Genomic DNA, 19,387 nt, shown 5'->3' on the forward strand with positions numbered 1-19,387 from the left:
TTTATTGAGCCTTAAACCGGGGCCGCACCCACGCGGGCAGGGGGGCCTCGCCCCCCCGCTTCGCCGCACAGGGGCCTCCTAGGAATTCCCCTAGACAGGGAAAATCAGAGAAACGCAGGATTCTGCCCCATTTCGGGCCCGGGCGGTCGTTATGGCTGCCCCGTGCTGGCGCCCCAGGGGCACCACACCGGCCGGGCTTCCTTCTGGCCCGGACACCCCAACCTCCCTTCAAAGTGCCCCTCCAGGACCCCTCAGCTTGCTCTGCCACGGGAGTCCCGGGAAAACGGGGGAAAATGGGGTATGGAGCTGGGGGGGGCTGGCATCGCCCCCCACCCCAACTGCACCTGCATTGCACCCCCCTCCCGTGCCGGGAACGGGGTCTAGGGGGCTCCTTCATTTTGGCTGCAGGGGGGTCCCTTCCTTGCAGGGGAGACCTAGGGGGGGTCCCTTCCTTGTGGAGGGGGGCAGGGGGTACCCTTGGTTTCAGGGGTCCGTGGGGCCCCCTTCCTTCGGGGGGGGGGCTCTTGGGGGTCTCCTTCCTCTCGGGGGGGTCCAGGGGATCCCCTTCCTTTTGGGGGAGACCAGGGGGTCCCTTTGGTTTCGGGGGGACCCGAGGATCCCCTTCCTCTGGGGGAGAAGGCCAGGGGCTCCCGTTCCCTTCACAGGGGAGTCCAGGGGCTCCCCTTCCCTTTGGGGAGGGATTCGGGGGGTCCCCTTCCCTTCAGAGGTGTCCGAGGGGGTCCCCTTTGTTTCAGCGGGGTCCAGGTTGTCCTCTTCCCTTCGGGGGGGTCCCCTTCCTTGCAGCGGGGTCCGGGGGGTCCCCCTTGCTGCGGGGAGCCCTACGTGCGCTGCGCGTCGGCCTTGGCGAAGAGGCGGCTGTGCCAGTAGTCGGGGTTGTCGAAGGCGCAGTCCGACGCCTCGAGGCTCCGCAGGGGCTTCAGGAAGGCGCCGGGGGCGCCGCAGCCCCCGGTGGCCGCTCCCGGCGCCCGCGCAGCCCCCATGTCCTCGTAGCCCTGCTCGTCCGCCGCCGCCCCGGGCCGCATGTGCGCGTAGCCGTCGTGCCGGGGCCGCTCGGCGGCGCCCAGCGCGCGGCTCAGCCGCGGCTGCCGGTTCATGTACTCGTAGTCCTCGTAGTCCTCGTCCCCGGCGCCGCCCCGCGCCGCCTCCGCGCCCACCTCCATGTACTCGTAGCCCAGCTCCTCCGCGGAGGCCGGGCGGGCGCCGCGCGAGCCCCGCCGGTTCATGTACTCGTACTCTTCCTCCTCCCCCGCCGCCGCCTCCTCCTCCTCCTCGGGCGCCGCGCTCGGCTCCGCCTCTGCGGGGAGGGCGGTGAGAAGCTGCCGGGCCTCCCCGCCCCATGGAGAGCCCCCCGCCCCATGGAGAGCCCCCCGCCCTGCTGGGATGGAGCCCCCCGACCCGCAGAGGCAGAAGCCCCCCAGTCTTGCAAGAACAGACTCCCCCCAACAAGAGCAGGACCCCCCCTGCCTGCGCGGGACCCCCACCCCTGCAGTGATGCCCCCCTCTCCGGAGACCCCTCCCAGCACACAGGGGGCTGCAGTGACGGGACTCCCCCACCCTGAAAGCAGGGAGACCCCCAACGCCGCAGCCCCCCGCCCTGCACACCCAGGACCCCCCTCCTGCCATCATGGACCCCCCCCTGCAATGTGGGACCCCGCACCTCCCTCCCCCCCACCCTGCATGCACGGGACCCCCCCGCCTTGCAATGCGCCCCCCCCCCGTGCCCCCATCCCGCAGAGACGCCCCCCCTCACCGCGGGCAGCGCCGCTGGGGGCCACGTAGCCGTTGGCGTCTTCCTCGCTGCCCCGGCGGGCGGGGGGCGCCGGGGGGGGGCTCAGGCAGCCGCTGCCCCCCCGCAGGCGCCGCTCCGGCTCCGGCGGCTCCGGGGGCTCCGGAGGGCCCCGCCGCGCGCGGCCCCCCCCGCCCTGCGGTACACGGTGTGAGGGGGGGGCTCGGGGGGGGCTCGGGGCGCCCCCCCCCCCCCCAGCCTTCCCCGTGTCTCCTGGTACCTGGCGGGCGCTGCCGAGGCCGGGCTGGTTCATGGGGATGTAGCCGGCGGGGGGGCTCGGCAGGCTGGGGCTCTGCGGGGAGCAGGGGGGTCACAGCTGGCCCCATGGCCTGCAGGGGGACCCGGACCCAAATCCTGCCCCATGGCGTGCATCGGACCTAGGACCTTCCCCAGAGCCTGCCCGGGACCCCAGGACCCCCTGCATGGGACCCTGGGACCCACGACATGTCCCATAGCATGTCCAGGATCCTGTGTCCCATATCCCCAGGACCCTGGGACCCACACCCTGTTCCATGCTGTGCATGGGACCCACAGCCTGCATGGGACTCTGTGCCCCACAGTGTGCCCCATGCCGGGCATGGGATTCTGGGATTCACAACCTGTCTATCCCATGCCCAATGCCCTGTGCCCTATAGCCTGTCCCACGGTGCGCATGGAACCCCAAATCCTGCCCCATAGCCTGCCTGGGCCTCCCTGCCCCACAGCAGGCCCCAGGGGGGTGTCTCACCCGGGCAGTGCTGCCCCGTGGGTGGGCAGGGTAGAGGCTGGCGAGGCCGAAGGAGGCGTCCAGCTCCTCGTCCTCCTCCAGCTCCAGCGTCTCCACCTCGTCCAGCTCCTTGTCGCTGAGCGTGGGGGGCTCAGCGGGCGGCGCCGACCCACTCTCCTGCTGGCAGGGAGCACAGGGGGGTGGTCGGGGGCTGTGGGCAGCCCTGGGGGGCGGCCCGGGGGGGCCGCACTCACCTTGATGACCAGGTAGCGCGGGGGGTCGCGTGCCATGCGGGTGAACTCGTTTGCTAGCTCCTTGAAGGTGGGACGCACGTTCTCGTCGATCATCCAGCCTGCGGGCACCGCGGGGGTGGCACCGGGAACCGGTACTGGGAACTGGCCGAGCCGGGACTCCCGGGATAGAGCTGGGACCGCGTGGCTGAGCTGGGACCCCCGGGGATGGAACCAGGACCTTGGGGCTGAGCTGAGACCCTAGCGATTGAGCTGGGGCCTCCAGGAACAGAGCCGGGACCCTAGGGTTGAGCTGGGGCCTCCAGAGATGAAACTGGGATCCCCAGGAACAGAGCTGGGACCTCAGGGCTGAGCTGGGACCCCTGAAACCAAGCTGGGACCCCCAGGGACAGAGCTGGGATGCACCCATGGACTAAGCAAGGACTTCCAGAGACAAAGTTGTGTCCTGGGGATCAATCCTGGATCCATCACCAAGGTGGGACCTTGAGGACCAAGCTAGGACCTTGGAGATCAAGCTGTGGTCCCAGGAACCAACCCAGGACCCCAGGGACAGAAGCAGGAGCCCAGGGACCAAGAGGTGCTGTGCCCCAGGATGGGGCCATGCTGCTAGGAGAGGATCCAAGCGCCTTGGATAGATCCGAGTCCCCCAGATGGATCCGAGGCCCCTGGATGGATCCGAGCGCCGCACTCACACTTCACCATGACCATGTAGACGTCGATGGTGCAGATCTGGGGCTGCGAGAGCCGCTCGCCCTTCTCCAGCAGGTCGGGCACCTCGGCCAGGCGGATGCCAGCATAGGGCTCCGCGCCGAACGTCATCATCTCCCAGAGCGTGACCCCTGCGGGCAACACCGTGAGCGCCGCGGCCACCACCACGGGGACGGGATGGGGACTGGGATGGGACGGGGCCGGCGGCGGTGCCGCTCACCGTAGCTCCAGACGTCGCTCTGGTGCGTGTACTTGCCGAAGTGGATGCTCTCCAGTGCCATCCACTTGATGGGCGTCTGCAAGGCAGGATGTGTCAGGGATGCTCGGGGACATGGAGCGGGCAGAGGACACCCCACAGAGCAGGGGATATTGGGGATATAGAAGGGACAGGATATCCCGTGGTGCAGGAGACACTGGGGACATGGAGGGGACAGGACATCCATGGTGCAGAGGATCTTGGGGACATGGGAGCGGACAGGATAGCCCACAGTGCACAGGATCTCAGGGACATGGAGAGGGCAAGGAATATCCCACAGTTCGGGGGACATTGGGGACACAGAGGAGAGAGGATAGCCCATAGGGTAGGAGGAATCAAGGACACAGTACAAAAAGGGGAGACCCCACGGTGCAGGGGATAGCGGGGACACAGAGGGGACATGGAGCAGGAGGGATGCCCATAGAGCAGTGGATCTCAGGGGCACAGGGGAGACTTGCCACCCTGCAGCACCGGGGACACGATGCCCCTCAGCACAGTGGCTCGGAGGGCTGTGGTGGGCACCCACCTTGACCTCGTTGTAGAAATACTTCTTGTCATCGGGGTAGAGCAGGTCGGCGACGCCGAAGTCGGCCACCTGTGCCTGGCTGGGCGACTTGAGCAGCACGTTGCGGGCGGCCAGGTTGCGGTGCACCATGCGGTGCTCCTCCAGGTAGTACATGCCCTGCGGGCAGGCGTCAGCGGCGCCGCATGGGGGTCCCCGCGTCCCCGTCCCAGTCCCCGCGCTCACCTTGGCCACCTGCACGCACCAGTTGAGCAGCAGCTGGGGGCTGAGGCTGTGGCGGTTCTTGCGCACGTAGTCGAGCAGGGAGCCCAGCGGCAGCAGCTGCGTCACCAGCTGCAGCTGCGCGCCGGGGCAGATGCCCAGCAGGCGCACGATGTACGCGTGGTCCAGGCTGCCGATGGCCAGCATGTGCTGGGGACGCGGGGACACCGTGAGCGCCCGCTGCAGCGCCAGGGTGGCACCTCCCGCCCGCGCACCCCGGTGCTCACGTCGGTGACAGCGTGGAAGGACTGCTGCCCGCTCCAGTCCTGGATCACCTTGATGCTCACCGGGATCTTGATGGAGTCGCCCTCGGGGATCCAGACACCCTGGCAGGATGGAGAGGGTCCGGGTGGGTGCTGGAGTGGGGGGTACCCAGCACCCACCCGGGCGGCCCCCCCCTCACTTTGTGCACGGTGCCGAAGACGCCGGAGCCCAGAACCTTCAGGCGCTTCAGCTCCGTCTCCTTGAAGATGCGGGCGAGCACCTTGTTGGCCTTCTCACTGGGGTCCAGCGGCTCCAGGCTCTGCCCGCAGAAGACGGATGGAGAAGGACTGTGATGGGGATGGAGCCAGGGATGGATTGGGAGGGAAAAGGGGCATGGAGAAGGGAAGCGGGGGAGAGAGGGATAGAGATCGACAAGGATGGAAATGTATGGGGATGGATGAGGACAGAGCTAGGGATGGAGACAGAGGGAGAGAGGAAGAGGATGTGGCTGGAGACTGATGGGGGCGAGGATGGAGACGGGGGTGACCAAGCGGATGGTGAGGATCAGGATGGAAAGGAGCACAGAGAAGGACAAGGGCAGAGAGGGGAATAGAGAAGGACAGGGATGGAGACTGAAGGAGACAGGAATGCAGATGAGAACAGGGATGGTCAAGGCTGGAGTTCGATGGGGACAGAGATGGGAGCGAGGAGGAGGGAGGCAGATGCGGAAGGAGGCAGATACGGGAGCAGGAGGGGCTGGGGCCGCCCACCTCGCCCCGCTCCAGGTAGCGCCGCATCGCCCGCTTCTTCTGGATCTTCTTGCCGCGCCAGTAGAGCACGATGAGGAGGAAGCAGGAGCAGGAGAGGAAGAGGCCGCCGACCACCATGACGGCGATGACCGTGGGGGCTTTCCTGGGGGTCACGGGCTGAGCTGGGGGCAGGTGCCCCCCGCACTTCCCCGACCCTTCTTGTCACAGCGCTTGGCACAGCGTAGTATGGCGCGGTGCCGTAGGGCATGGTGCTGAGCACTGTATTGCATGGCACGGTGCAGCATGGTGCACCACGGCACGGCGCAGCATTGCATGGCATGGTGCATCATTGTATCTCTTGGCACAGTGCAGCACAGCTTGGCATGGCACAGCATGGCATGGCATGGTGCAGCAGGGCACAGCATGGCGTGGTGCGGCACTGTGCAGCATTGCACGGGATGGTGCAGCATGGCACAGCATAGCACAGTGCATCATTGGATAGTATGGCATGCTACACTTTGCATGGTGCGACATAGCACGGCACAGCATGGCAGGCGCACCATTGCATGGAATGGCGTGGTACAGTTTGCATGGCATGGCACAGCACAGCATGGTACAGGTGGGCATAGTGCAACGTTGCGCAGCACAGTGCAGCGTAGCACAGCATAGCATGGCATTGCACTGCACAGCGCAGCCTTACATGGCACGGTGCAGTGCACCATGGCACAGTGCAGCACAGCACAGCGTTGCACAGCATGGCATGATGCAGCATTGCATGGCACAGCATGGCGCAACATTGCACAGCATGGCACGGCATGGTGCAGCATTGCACAGCATGGCACAGCACAGCTTGGCACAGCATTTCACAGCATGGCATGGTGCAGCTTGGCATAGCACGGCGCAGCTTGGCACAGGCAGCATCGGAGCGTCCCTGGCGCCCACCCCGCACCCATCCCGGGCACGGCCGGGCAGTCCCCCCGGTACCTGGACACGGGCAGCGGCTCCCCCAGACAGTCCCGCAGCAGCGGCCCCAGGCACCTGCAGGGGCAGCGCGGGGTGAGACGCGGCACCGACCGCCCCCCGCGCCAGCCTGGCCAGACGCCGGGGCCTGTCCCGGCCCCGGGCCCTCACCCGCGCGTGCAGTTCTCGTGGCAGGGCCGGCACTCGCGGGAGCTGTCGGCGAACTTGTAGATGGGCCCACGCTCGCCCAGGAGGCCCTCAGGGCAGCGCTCCACGCAGTGCGGCCCGTCGCGGAAGTGCGCGCAGCGCGTGCACGCGTCGGCGCCCTGCGGACGAGGGGCATGAGCGCCGCCGCACCGTGACGGGGACGGCGCCGCGGGGACGGGAGACGTGAGCAGCGTGGCATGGGGACGGGGGGATGGCGATGGCACCATGGGGATGAGGACAGTGTCACGGGGACAGAGATGGCACTGTGAGCACAGGGACAGCGCTGTGGGCACAGGGACGGGGACAGGTTGTATCGAGCCATTGCAGGGATGGTGCCACGGGGACAGGGACGGCACCATGGGGATGGGGATGGTGTCGTGGGGATGGGACAGCATCATGGGGATGGGGACTGCGCTGTGAGGTTGACAATGGTGCAGTGGGGACAGGGACAGGGTTGTACCCAGCCATTGCAGGGATGGTGCCGTGGGGACAGGGATGGCACGATGGGAATGGGGACAGTGTCATGGGGATGGGGATGGTGCTATGAGGATGGGGACAGCAGTGTGGGGATGGGGACAGGGTTGTACCGAGCCGTTGCAGGTGACACTGCCCTCCATGCGCTCGCACTCGGGGTGGCACTCGAAGCACTCGCTCCCCTGCGCGAACTCCCGCGGCTCCCTGCAGGACAGCAGTCGGGCTCTGTCTATCCGTCTGGCTCTTGGGCTCCATCCTGGGATCCATTCTGCCCCAGGTCCTTCCCATCCCAGGCTCCATCCCATCTCCATTCCACCCTGGTGCTGGTCCAAGAGCCCATCCTGCCCTGCTGCCAATCCCGGATCCCATCCCTCCCTGGGGATCATCCCATCCTAGTGCTCATCCTGGGGTCCATCTCATCACAGCATCTTCCCCCGGATCCATCTCTTCCCAGGATCCATCCCATCTTGGCACTCATTCTGCCACCTGTGTCACCACAGTATCTGCCCTAGAATCCATCCCATCCCAATGCCATCCCCGTGTCCATCCCACCCCAGCGCCAGCTCCAGGATCCATTCCTCCTTGGACACCATCCCATCCTGGAGCCCATTCCAGCACCCGTCCCACCCCAGCACCAGCTCCAGGACCCCTCTTTCCCCAGGCTCCATCCCATCCCAATTCCCACTCCAGCGCCAGCCCCGGGTGCCCCCCGTGCCCGTCCCCTCGTACCCGTGCAGGAAGTGACAGGCAGCGACGCAGAGCCCGCGCCGGCGGTAGTGGCGGCAGGACAGGCACTGCTCGGGGCCGGGGCCCCAGCAGCCGTCGGCGGAGCACAGCGGGTCGCACACCCGGCCCTCTTGCTCTGCGGGCACAGTGGGGCTCAGGGGCTCCGCGGCGGCACCGCGGCCCCCCGGTGCCGCGGCACTCACGGCACTTGCTGCGGGGCTTGTTGTTGCGGATGTCGAGGTCGGCGCGGCGGCGCGACAGGGCGCCCCAGTGCACGGTGTGGTAGTAGCAGAGGCGGCGGTTCTCGGTGATGTAGACGCGGCCGGCGCTGACCTCGCGCAGCGAGCGCAGCCCCAGCGACGTCACGTTCTCGTTCTTCATGATGAGCAGCGAGAAGCCGCGGCTGCGGGGCCGCCGCTCAGCGCGACGGGGCCACGGCACGCGGGGACGGGAACGTGGGGACCGGGGTGCAGGGATGGGCACGGGGGTGTGGGGACAGGAGATGCAGGGACAGGATGGGGATGGACGGACAAGAGACGCAGGGATGGAATGAGGATGTGAAGTTGGAGATGCAGGGAAGGAGGAGGACATGGGAACAGATGCAGGGATGGGATGGGAATTCAGGGATGAAGGATGCAGGGATAGAGGATATAAGGACAGGATATGGTAGGGACCACAGGAATGGGCACATAGGGATGAGAGGGGATAGGGATGAAGGGATAGATAATGAAGGGATGGGAGGGGATTGGGATGCAGGGGTGAGAAGGGGGGCATGTAGGGATGAGGACACTCAAATGGGGGGCATGGGGACACAGGGAGGTAGGATTCAGGAACAGGAGTGATGGAGAAGCAGGGACAGGAGGGGATGGGAATGCAGGGATGGAAAATGCAGGGATGGGAAGGGATGGGCACCACAGGGATGGGGATTCAGGATGGGGCCATGCGGATGGCAGGTGATGGGGACTCACTTGTAGAGGCTGCGGCCGCCGATGGTGACGAGGTTGGAGAAAACGCTGAAGTTGTGCATGTGCTTGGGCCAGGACTGGATGTTGAGGTAGCCTGGGGGGACGCTGGGCATCAGGGCGGCCCCGGAGCTCCGGAGGCTCCCGGCGGCTCCGGCGGCTCCCGCTCACCCGTGATCTCCCGCACGGTCCGGAAGACGTTGAGCTTCTCGGGGTCCAGCGCCGAGATGTTGCGCCAGGGATCACTGCAGGGGCAGCGGCGGTGAGCGGGGCCGGGCCACGTGTGCAGTGTCCCCGTGTCCCCACGTCCCCGCTCACCCCTCCAGGCCCGTGATGAGGAAGTCGAGGTTGCCCAGGATCTTGGTACAGTTCACGAAGGTGTCGATGTTGCTCGAGTCCACGGTCTGGTACTTGCTGCCGGCGCCGGTGCCCTCGCAGGCTGCGGGGACGGCAGGTGAGGGCAGCCCCGGCCGTCCCTGCTGTGTCCCCAACATGTCCCCAGTGTGTCCCCACCACGTCCCCGTCCCACACGCACCCTTGGGGCACAGCCCCGCGCACGGCTCGCACATCTTCAGCCCGTTCTTCTCCACCTCCATCTTGTCGTTGGGGCAGGCGCGCACGCAGGAGCTCTGGTCCACCACAAAGTTATCTGCGGGGCCGGGGAGGCTCAGGCCCTGCCCGGACGCCTGGGCCCCTCCCGGCCGCCTGGGCCGCTCGTGGCCGTCCCCCCCCAGCCGTCCCGGCGCCCCGGCTCACGCGGGCAGCTCCGGACGCAGATGCCCCCGTACTGGTACTTGGTGTCGGGGTTGGGCTCCAGCTGGAACGTGAGCTTGTTGTAGACGAGCGGCTGCGGGCAGAGCGGGACGCAGGCGCCGCTGTCGTTGAAGTGGCGACAGGCCTGCGGGCAGGAGCGTCACCGCGCGCCGGGACACGTGCACGTCCGTGCACGGGCCGATGCACGCTGGGATGCACGGAGGGATGCACAGACGGATGCAGGAACAGGTAGATGTGTGGATACACGGACGGATGCATTCAGGGATGCACGGAGGGATGCACAGGCTGGCAGATGCACACATGGATGGATGCACAAAAGGATGGATGGATGGATGCATGGACAGGCAGATGCACGGAGGGATGCATGACAGGCGGACGCACAGATGGGTGCATGGACAGATGCACGGGTGGATGCATGGACAGGTGGATACATGGGCAGATGCACAGATGGATGCTCAGACAGGTGGAAGGATGCATGGATGGACAGATGCACCCATGGATGCATGGACAAAGGAATGCACAAATGGATGCATGGACAGGCAGATGCATGGAAGGATACATGGAGTGATGCATGGACAGATGCACAGAGGGATGCACGGACGGGGGAGTGCACAGACAGATGCACGGATAGGCATATGCATGGAGGGATGCATGGAGGGGTAAAAGCATGGAGGGATGTACAGAAGGGTGGATGCATGGAGGGATGCACAGAGGGATGCACAGACAGGTAGATGCATGGAGAGAGGGATGCATGGACAGGTGGATTCACAGACCCGTCCCTTGCCCCTCGCGGCAGCACCACCCAGGCGAGCCCCTTCCCATGACCCCCGGACACCCCAGCGCCCCCCCGACAGACGGGGGGCCGGCCGGAGCGGTGGGGGGCACGTACGAAGCAGTGGGTCTGGCGGGGGCCGGTGCAGCCCCCCGCGCACTCCTCGTGGCAGCACTCGTTGGGCGCCCGCCCGAAGCAGCGCCCATTGCACTGGGGGGCGCAGATGGTCTTGGTCACTGCGGGGGGGAGGTAGCAGGTCAGAGGGTGTCACTGCCCCCCTGCACCTCCCCAATCCCCAGTACCCCCGTCCCTGGTACCCCCATCTCCGGTACCCCCGTCCCTGGTACCCCCGTCCCCGGTACCCCCATCTCTGGTACCCCCGTTCCCCAGTACCCCCGTCCCTGGTACCCCCGTCCCCGGTACCCCCATCTCTGGTACCCCCGTTCCCCAGTACCCCCATCCCTGGTACCCCCGTCCCCGGTACCCCCATCTCTGGTACCCCCGTTCCCCAGTACCCCCGTCCCCGGCACCCCCATCTCCGGTACCCCCATCTCCGGTACCCACGTTTCTGGCAGTCCTCGGGGCCGGGACCCCAGCAATGGCCACCACAGCTCTCGTGACACGGGGCACCTGTGGGGGGGCAGGGGGCAGTGCATCAGCACCCGGACGCCGGGGCTCCCGAACGCCGGGGCCCCGTGGGGTGGGCTGGGGGTGAGGGGCACTCACAGTTCTTGCCGTTGTCGCCCACGACGGGCTCCAGGCGGGGGTCCCGCATGATGTCCCGCCACTCCACGGTGTCCACGTGGCAGAGCTGCGCGTTCTTCTCGATGTAGACGCCGCCCGCCAGGATCTCTGCAGGGGACGGAGTGGGCAATGGAGGGGCCAGACCCCCCACGCAGGGACTCCCCCACACACCACGGGGACCCCTGCACGGGGTCTTCAGCCCTCCCTCCTCCTCCTCCTCCTCCTCACCCGCAGCCTCCCCAGAGCTTCCTGTGGCCACAGGGTGCAGGGGGTGGCACCACTATGTCGTGCATGGGGACATGGCCCTGCTATGGGGAGCACAGAGGGTGGCACCACTATGGGGTGCATGGGGGGACAGGGGAACACGCCCCTGCTATGGGATATGGGTGTGTCAGTGCTATGGGGGTGCATGGGGGGACATGGCACCTCTACGGGGTGCAGGGGGGCAGCGCTATGCGGTGCAGGGCCCTATGCCAGGTGCATGCAGCACTGCAGCCCCGGGGGGCACGGGAGGGGACAGCAGCACCCACGGGTGCACAGGGGGCTGCGGGGAGCGCACCCGTGAGCTGGTTGAGGCCGAGGTGCCGCAGCGCGTGCGTCGTGTTGGGGTTGTAGTTGAGCAGCACGAAGAGCGCAAACTTCTCCTCGTAGAACTGGGTGCCACGGATGACGCGCAGGTTGTGCAGGGGCAGCGCCGTGAACACGTTCATGGCAATGAGGATGTAGCCTGTCACCTCCCGGATGGTCTGCGGTGGCGGGGGACAGGGGGGGTCAGCGCCCAATGGGGACAGGAGCAGCAGCCAGAGCCCCCACGCACAGGACCTGCTTGCGCAGGGACCCCTGTGCACGGGGAGCCCCATTGCACAGAGACTCCCCGTGCTTGAGGACCCCGATTGGGTGGGGGGGGCCGTGCACGAGGCTCCAAATTGCACAAGCCACCCCGTGCACAAGAAGCCCCCCTGCACAAGGACCCGTGTGCACAGGACCTGCTTGCACGGGGCTCTGCTTGCACGAGGATCCCCCGTGTACGAGGATCCCCCATGTACGAGGATCCCCCGCGCACCTGCAGGAAGGAGAGGTCCTGCGCGTGGTCGATGAGGACGATCTCCAGGTTGCCCATGACGACCTCGCAGTTGTTGTACATCTTGTGCAGGGTGCGGTACTGGTGCAGCGCGTCCCCCGTCACGCTCAGCCCGTTGAGGGTCCCCGCGCACACTGCAGCGCGGGGGACACACACGGACAGACGTGTGAGGGCGCTGCCACCGCCCCCCGCATGGCCACGTCCCCTCCCTGATGGCCACGTGCCCCCATGGCGGCCACACGCACAGGGGCTCTGCCTCCTCCTCGAGGTCCCCATGTCCCCCACTGTGTCCTGCAGCCTGGACGGTCACGGCCACCTCTCCCTGTCCCCCTGCAGCATCCACGTCCCCCCCTACCCCCCAACCATTGCCCCCATGGTGGCCATGCCCGCGATGTCCCCTCCTGGACGGGGCTCCATCATTGTCCCCCTCACGGTGACCCCGTCTTGGTGGCCCTGGCTATGCCCCTCAATGGCAGCATCCCCATCCCGCCCCCCCAAACCCCCCCCACGGTGCCCGAACCGGCCGGACGAGCCGGAGCCGCTCCCGGCCGTTGCGCAAGGTCGGAGCCACAGGCAGGGCCCCCCCCACGGCACTCCTGGACTTCGGCCTCCCCCAGCCCGGACGCCTGGGCCCCTGCCCAGCCAAGTCCCCCCCTCTCCCCCCCCAGCACATAACAGGGCCCCATTGTGCACAGAGGGCCGGACGTGGCCCCCTCCCCACTGCTGCCACAAAGGGGCGATTGTGGCACTGGGGACCCCCAATCCCCCCCTCCAAAAACGCCCGGGGACAGAGCGGGGGCCGGAGGGGCCCCGTGGGTCAATGGCCACTTTGTGCCGCGGGTCCTGCGGGGGCAGAGGCGGCTCCGCACCCCCCGCCCCACGCGGCTGCCGGAAGCTGGCGCTGCCTGCAGAGACCGGGCAGCTCGGTGCACGCGGGGGCCGAGGCGCCCCCCCACCAGGAGCTATTTTAATCGGGGAAGGGGCTATAAAAAGGTCCCAGCTGCTTCAGGGGCTGGCGAGGAGGGGGCTCAGGCCAGCCCTGACACCCTGGGGATGGGCACAGCCGGGAGAGTGGCGAGGGGCGCCCAAGGCAATGGGGGGGCCAGGGGAGAGCCGGGGGGGCTGGTCCCGGGCGCCTGGGCCCCAAGGTGCCCACGGGGGTCTAGGAAGGGAAGCTGGGCAGTGGGACCCCGGGAATCCCATGGGCAGCGTCAGGGCCGGGAACAAGTGGCACTTTGAGACGAGGCCGGTGAATCATTAACCGAGGCGCAAAGGGCCCCACGGGCCGGATCCAGGGCCTCTTGCTCCTGGGAAGTGCCTGGGGGGGGCATGAGGAGGGGTCCAGGCGTCCGGGGTGGTGACACCCCCGGGCTGCACCTGCCTGCGGCCACGGGGGCCGCCGGGTGCTGGCGCCCACCCGGGCGTTATCAGCGTGGGGCCCCGCCGGCAGCTCCGGCACGTCGCCGTCACCGCTATCTGCCACATGCCGCTGCCGAGAGGGCCCAGGCGTCCGGGCCCCCCTCTCCCGGGCTGGCGAGGCGGGGGGAGCAGGGCCCCGACCTCCCAGCCCGGGCGGCACAAAGGGGTCTGTGTGCGCAGGGCGGCCACCGCCGCCGTGGGGCTGAATCCGGCCCCAGTCCCGAACAAAGGGGCTCAGAGCCGGCGCTGGGCACCAGCCCCAGGCAGGACGGGGACAGAGGGCAGAGGAGCAGCCCCAGCCCTGCAGGACGGACACTTGGAGGCTCCCGTGCTGGGGGGTCCTGCAGCCTCGAGCGGGGCGGCTGTGGGCATCACCGGCCACTCGTGACTGGAGCCCGGTGTCCCAAGGTGCCGGCGCCCGGGCCCTGTTTATTCCTCCCTTCCCGAAACCGCCGCACCCAACAACGCGGATGACACAGGGATTTGCACGGGCGGGCGGGCGCTCGCACCCTGCGCACCCCGCGCGCACCCAGCACGTTCGCGCGCTGACGTGCGCCCAGCTCCACCTTCGCCTCCTGCCCTCGGTGTTTTCGTTTTGGGGCTGGAAAAACAACCTGCGGGCGGGAGCAGGGTCCCCCCCCCGTCCCCGCCCCACCGGGCCTGGAGGCTCTGGCACCTGCAGCCTCAATGGGCACCGGGATCGGGGGGGGGGGGGGCGCCGGGGGCGGTGCAGCCCCGTGAAGGCGGCCCGGGGGGCTCCGGCTCCGCGGGGGCTGGGCCTGGGTCCGGATTCCGACGGCGGCGCCGGAGCCTAAAATTAGCGGCAGCTGCGGCGGGCGCACAGGTGCGGGGCAGGGGACGAGCCCCGGCCCGCCGGTTTCACCCCCCGGGGCCTCTCGTTCCCCTCGGGAACCGGGACCCGCCGCCAGCGCCGGGACCCTCGGGCAGCTCCGGAGGGGCTGGGGGCTCCGGAGCTCCCGGCCGTCCCGGGACCCCCTGCAGCGCCGCGATCCCTCCCGCGCGCTCTTGGTGCCGCCGGGCGCCCCCGTCCCGCCACGCAGCCCCGGTGCCTCCGAGCGCTCCCGGTGCCTCCGTGGGGCTCCGGTGCCGCCGGGCGCTCCGGTCCCCGCCGCCGTCCCGGGGCTCTCGCGGCGCCGCGATCCCCGCGCGCTGCCCGTCCCCTGCCGGCGCCCGGTCCCGTCGAGTCGCTCCGGTGCCGCCAAGCGCTCCCAGTGCCCGGGACGGAGCGGCTGCGTCCCCTGCACGTTGCGGGTGCCCGGTACTAGGAGCCGCTCCCCGCTCCGTGCGCCGGCGCGCGGTAGTCGGAGCGAGTACCCGGTGCCGGCGCCCAGTCCCGGCACTCGGAGCGGGTGCCCGATCCCGATGCCGGTTCCCGGTGCTCGGAGCGCGTGCCCGGTGCCCGGTGCTCACCTGCCTGCGCGGAGCCGCGCGCCGGGGCGCAGAGCAGCAGCAGCGCCCAGGCCAGGGCGGGGGGCGCGGGGGACCGCGTCCCGGTGCCGGTGCCGGTGCGGGCCATGGCGGCGGCGCCGGCGGAGCGGGGCCGCGCGCGGCGGCCCGGGGAATGCACCTGGCGCCGGGCCGGGCCGGGCGGGCCGGGCCGGGGCGGGGCGGCCCCCGGGGCGCCCCGGCCGCGCCCGCCCCCTCAGGGGGCCCAGGCGTCCCGGGAGCCGCCGCCGCGCGGGGCCCGCGGCCCCTCCGGTGTCCCCGGGTCGCTCCGGCCCCTCCTGCCCCCGCGGGGTCTCTTGGGGGAGGTGGAATCCGGCCCCTCCGCAGCCCCCGGTGCTCTCGGGCCTCCCACGGTCCTGCAGTCCCCCCACCGGGGCCAACCTGGCCCCATCCGGCCCCCCTGGGCCAACCTGGCCCCATCCGGCCCCCCTGGGCCAACCTTTGCTCCCCCGGGACCCCTCAGCCCCCTCAGCCCCCCAGAACCAACCAGGCTGCCCCCCCGCAGCCCCCAGCCCAGGGCAGCTCCCGCTTCCCCCCAAGGACTTGGGGCAGCACCAGCCCTTGGGGGGGTTGGCAGGAGTTCCCCCCCCCGCGATGCTCTGCGGCGCACACCCACACAGGGGTGTGCACAGCCCTGCGCACAGGCGTGCACACCCGGAGGCGGGTACACACACACACGCACACCCAGAGGTGTGTGCACACATACACACACACAGAGTGCACACATACAGTCAGAGGGCGTGTACACACACAGCCCTACACACATACCTGCATGTGCAGGTGTACACACACACGGTGTACACACACACAGCCCTACACACATACCTGCATGTGCAGGTGTACACACGCAAACACACGGTGTGCACACACGCACAGTCAGAGGGTGTTTACACACACAGCCCTACACACATACCTGCATGTGCAGGTGTACACACACACGGTGTGCACACACACACAGAGGGTGTTTACACACACACACCTACACACACACCTGCATGTGCAGGTGTACACACGCACACACACGGTGTGCACACACGCACAGTCAGAGGTGTTTACACACACACACACCCCCCTACACACACACACACACACACACACACCCCTTCCCGCTCCGCCTGCACACACAGCCCCGGCGGGTAACGACCGGCAGCTCCCGCCCGGAGCACCGGGAAGCGCCGCCCCCCCAGGCACTCGCTCAGCCGGTCGCTGTGAAACCCTTTATTGAAGCTCTGGACTCGTCCGGGCGCAGCCGCTTTACATGGGCTTGGGAGGGGGCCGGGGGGCAGCGCCCTGCGGAGAGAAGGGGACGGAGGGTGAGCGGGAGGCTGCGCGGGGGGCAGCGCCCCCGGCCCCGGCCCATACGTACGGCGGGGCGGAAGCGCGGCGGCGGCGTGCGGTCCTTGCGGGCCTCGCGCGAGCGGTTCCGCACCACCTTGCTGTGGATGGCGCAGCTCACGCAGTAGTGCAGCTTCACATACAGCTTGGGCAGCACGTACGCTGCGGGGGACACGGGGGGACGCGGTCAGGGCGGGGGTCACCCCGACGCGCGTCCCCGCGGCCGCGCGCGGCGCTCACAGTCGAACACGCTGGCCTCGGAGATGTCGCGCACGGCGGCCGCCTCCACGATGTTGCGGATGACGAACTTCTTGATGGCCTTGTCCTTGGGCACGCAGCGCGCGCAGTTGGTGCAGCGGATGGGCTGCACGTGCCCGCGGCCCTTCTTGGCGCGCCCGTTGTTCCTCCTCTTCTTGGTCTGCGCGGGGGGACGCGCGGCTGAGCCCCCCCGGACCCAGCCCCATCCCCAAGAGCGAGCGCCCCACGGCCCCCGTGCTGCCCATTGGGGGCTGCCCCATGCTGCCCCATGCAGCCCCTGCCCCACGCAGCCCCCCTGCCCCACGCAGCCCCCTGCCCCACGCGGCCCCCTGCCCCACGCAGCCCCCTGCCCCACGCAGCCCCCTGCCCCACGCAGCCCCCTGCCCCACGCAGCCCCCTGCCCCACGCAGCCCCTGCCCCATGCAGCCCCCTGCCCCACGCAGCCCCCTGCCCCACGCAGCCCCCTGCCCCATGCACCCCCTGCCCCATGCAGCCCCCCTGCCCCACGCAGCCCCACGCAGCCCCCCTGCCCCATGCGGCCCCCTGCCCCACAGGGCCCCACGGGCTCACCAGGGTCCCCCACGGCCCCCCCGGGAGCCCCCCCACCGCGATGGCCCCATAGGGGCCCTTGGATCCGCCCCCCTCCCCCGGCCCCACATGGCCCTTCCCGCCCCCTCCCGGCCCTTCCTGCCCCACATCGGCCCCCGCCGGCCATCGCAGCCCCCCGCCCCACATGGCCGCCCCCATCCAGCCCCTCCGGGCTCCCCCGGGCCCCCGAGAGCTCCCGGGCCGCTCCGGGGCCTCCCCGGCTCCCCCGGGCCCCGTTCGGGCCCCGTTCGGGCCCCCCGGCCGCGCCGCGCTCACCATCTTGGAGCCGAAAGAGGATCCGGCCGCCGCGCCGCCGCCCTTATATAGCGGCCCTCCGCGCCGGAAGCGCCTCCGCCGCCGCCGCCCGCCGGCCCCGGGCCGCCCCGCGGGGCTGCCCTGAGCCCCGGTGCGCGCGGCGGGACGGGACGGGACGGGACGGGGCGGAACGGGGCGGAACGGGGGGAATGGGGGGGAATGGGGAAGGCGGCGGGCGCGGGGGGCGGCGGGCGGGGACTACTTGTCCTCGCGCGCCCGGGGCGGAGGGATCCCGCGCGGCGTGAGGGGAGCCCCGCGCGGCACCACGTGCGGCCGCCCCGCCCCGCCCCCCAGCGCCGCGGGGCGCGCTGGGAAATGTAGTTCGGGGCGGGGGGGGAGCCCCAAATCCCGCGGGACCCCCCAGCCCCCCCGGGCGTCCCGCCCCACCCCCACCCCGGTGCCACCCCCACCCCAAATGGGGGGGGGGCGACACCACCCCCCAATTCTGTAGGGGGGGACCCCTATGGGGGGACCCCTATGGGGGGACTCATAGGGCAGAGCCCCCCCCACCCCTTGGACCCAGGCGTCCTGCCCCCCCATCCTCATTTTGGGGTGAAAGGGCACCCAATTGGGCAAAAAAAAAAAGTCGCCGTTAAATTACTCATGTTTATTTATAACAGACCTTCAGCCAGTACAGTACAAAACTTACAGTAGTAGATCTCCATTACACAAAGGTACTTACAATATCTTACAGATACAAAAAGCTTCCGCGGGAAGAAACGGGGGCTTGGGGCAGGGTCTGGGGTTTTTTTCTTTCTTTTTCTGTTTTTCTCTCTCAAAAGCGAGTCTAACCTCACAAAAAAGGGAAAAACCAAGACGACAGCAAATCCATTAACGCGATACAAATGAAAAGGGGGGAGAGGAGGGGAGCGCCGTGGCGGGGGCCGGGGTATTGCACATCATCGTTTGTTCTTCATACATCTGATTAAAAAATATATATATTTACACGAGTAAAGCGACCTGGAGTTTTACAAAATCCCTACATTTGTTTTAGACTCTTTTACACGTAAAAGAAGAGAGAGATACAGGAAAAAAAAAAAAAGGCGTATAAATTTCAGAACTTCCGTTTCTTCTTTTTTCAAGAAACAAACCCTTGCGATTCCTGTTTTCCCGCAGGGCACCGGGGGCTTCACCCGAAATCGCGGATCGTTGCTCCGGCCTCAAGCGGGTTGGGGAGTAACAGTCGGGAAGCGCCGCCCGCCGCGGGAGCGGAGCCGGATCCGGGCGGAAGAGCGGCTGGAGGGAGCAGGGGCCGGAGCGCGCCCGGCTTGGGGTGGGAAACGCCGGATTCGGAAAACTGCCCCCCTGGCACCGCAGCAGCCCCCCCAGCCTGGCGCTTATTGCTTCATCAGGGAAAACGAGCAGGATTCGGCGCCAGCATCGGCCGAGCTCCTCGGAAGCGGCGGCCGCCCCTTCCCGGCGGACGCTCCCCGGATTGGCCCAAATCCCCCCAAATGCAGCCCAGACTCCCGGGCCTGGGACTTGCACGTGCTTGGGGAAAAATAGAGGTTTTCACCTTAATTTCAGCAATGCCCCAGACTCGGGAGGAAGCGGCCGGGAGGCTCCGATGCGGGACCGGGAAGGTCCCTGACGTCCGATTATCCCCGAGCGGCACCTTGGCCAGGAACGCCGCGCACGGAACAGCGAGAAGGAAGGGAAAAAACAAAATGGAATCAAGAGAAAATTAAGAGCAACGAGCGTTGCCGACTCGTGAGGTGGTTTCGTTTGTTTTCGTAGAAAAAAGAACACCTTTGGTTTCATCCTTGGGAGAGCAGTTGGGAGCCGCTCCCGAGTGACGGATTTTATGCATCGTGGGCCGGGGGAGCGGGACGGCCCCGCG

The 19,387-nt window shown here is 68.4% G+C and overlaps 2 protein-coding genes across 2 annotated transcripts; both read right to left on the reverse strand.

Moving 5' to 3' along the window:
• Positions 1–839: 839 nt before the first annotated feature.
• On the reverse strand, positions 840–15,034 carry ERBB3 (erb-b2 receptor tyrosine kinase 3). The gene is made up of 28 exons (XM_088539177.1): positions 15,016–15,034; positions 12,148–12,299; positions 11,644–11,830; positions 11,067–11,192; positions 10,905–10,970; positions 10,458–10,576; positions 9,551–9,692; positions 9,330–9,443; positions 9,113–9,233; positions 8,966–9,039; positions 8,801–8,891; positions 8,036–8,235; positions 7,836–7,968; positions 7,220–7,310; positions 6,597–6,751; positions 6,450–6,503; positions 5,487–5,628; positions 4,916–5,035; positions 4,740–4,838; positions 4,477–4,662; positions 4,255–4,410; positions 3,693–3,768; positions 3,457–3,603; positions 2,768–2,865; positions 2,535–2,693; positions 2,028–2,099; positions 1,032–1,199; positions 840–935 (listed from the first exon to the last, which is right to left on the reverse strand). The coding sequence occupies exons 2-28, from the start codon at positions 12,226–12,228 to the stop codon at positions 840–842; spliced, it is 3,273 nt and encodes a 1,090-aa protein (XP_088395303.1). The 5' UTR covers positions 12,229–12,299; positions 15,016–15,034.
• A 1,257-nt stretch (positions 15,035–16,291) lies between these two features.
• On the reverse strand, positions 16,292–17,359 carry RPS26 (ribosomal protein S26). The gene is made up of 4 exons (XM_088539172.1): positions 17,341–17,359; positions 16,627–16,824; positions 16,418–16,548; positions 16,292–16,341 (listed from the first exon to the last, which is right to left on the reverse strand). The coding sequence occupies exons 1-4, from the start codon at positions 17,357–17,359 to the stop codon at positions 16,306–16,308; spliced, it is 384 nt and encodes a 127-aa protein (XP_088395298.1). The 3' UTR covers positions 16,292–16,305.
• Positions 17,360–19,387: the final 2,028 nt, after the last annotated feature.

Source organism: Tinamus guttatus, unplaced genomic scaffold, assembly GCF_059628265.1.
Source record: "Tinamus guttatus ecotype Peru unplaced genomic scaffold, ASM5962826v1 Tinamus_guttatus_pri_ptg001455l, whole genome shotgun sequence".
Lineage (NCBI taxonomy): Eukaryota > Metazoa > Chordata > Aves > Tinamiformes > Tinamidae > Tinamus > Tinamus guttatus.

What these genes read in the sequence shown, in the direction of transcription:
- RPS26 (XM_088539172.1), bottom strand. An exon ending in CGAGGCCAGCGTGTTCGACT is followed by an intron (nt 16,549 to 16,626) that starts GTGAGCGCCGCG and finishes TGTCCCCCGCAG; the next exon opens with CGTACGTGCTGCCCAAGCTG. An exon ending in CGCCGCGCTTCCGCCCCGCC is followed by an intron (nt 16,342 to 16,417) that starts GTACGTATGGGC and finishes TTCTCTCCGCAG; the next exon opens with GGCGCTGCCCCCCGGCCCCC.
- ERBB3 (XM_088539177.1), bottom strand. Translation starts at nt 12,228, where the DNA reads ATGTACAACAACTGCGAGGTCGTCATGGGCAACCTGGAGATCGTCCTC. An exon ending in CCTTCCACGCTGTCACCGAC is followed by an intron (nt 4,663 to 4,739) that starts GTGAGCACCGGG and finishes CCGCGTCCCCAG; the next exon opens with CACATGCTGGCCATCGGCAG. An exon ending in GGTGCGTGCAGGTGGCCAAG is followed by an intron (nt 4,411 to 4,476) that starts GTGAGCGCGGGG and finishes GCCTGCCCGCAG; the next exon opens with GGCATGTACTACCTGGAGGA.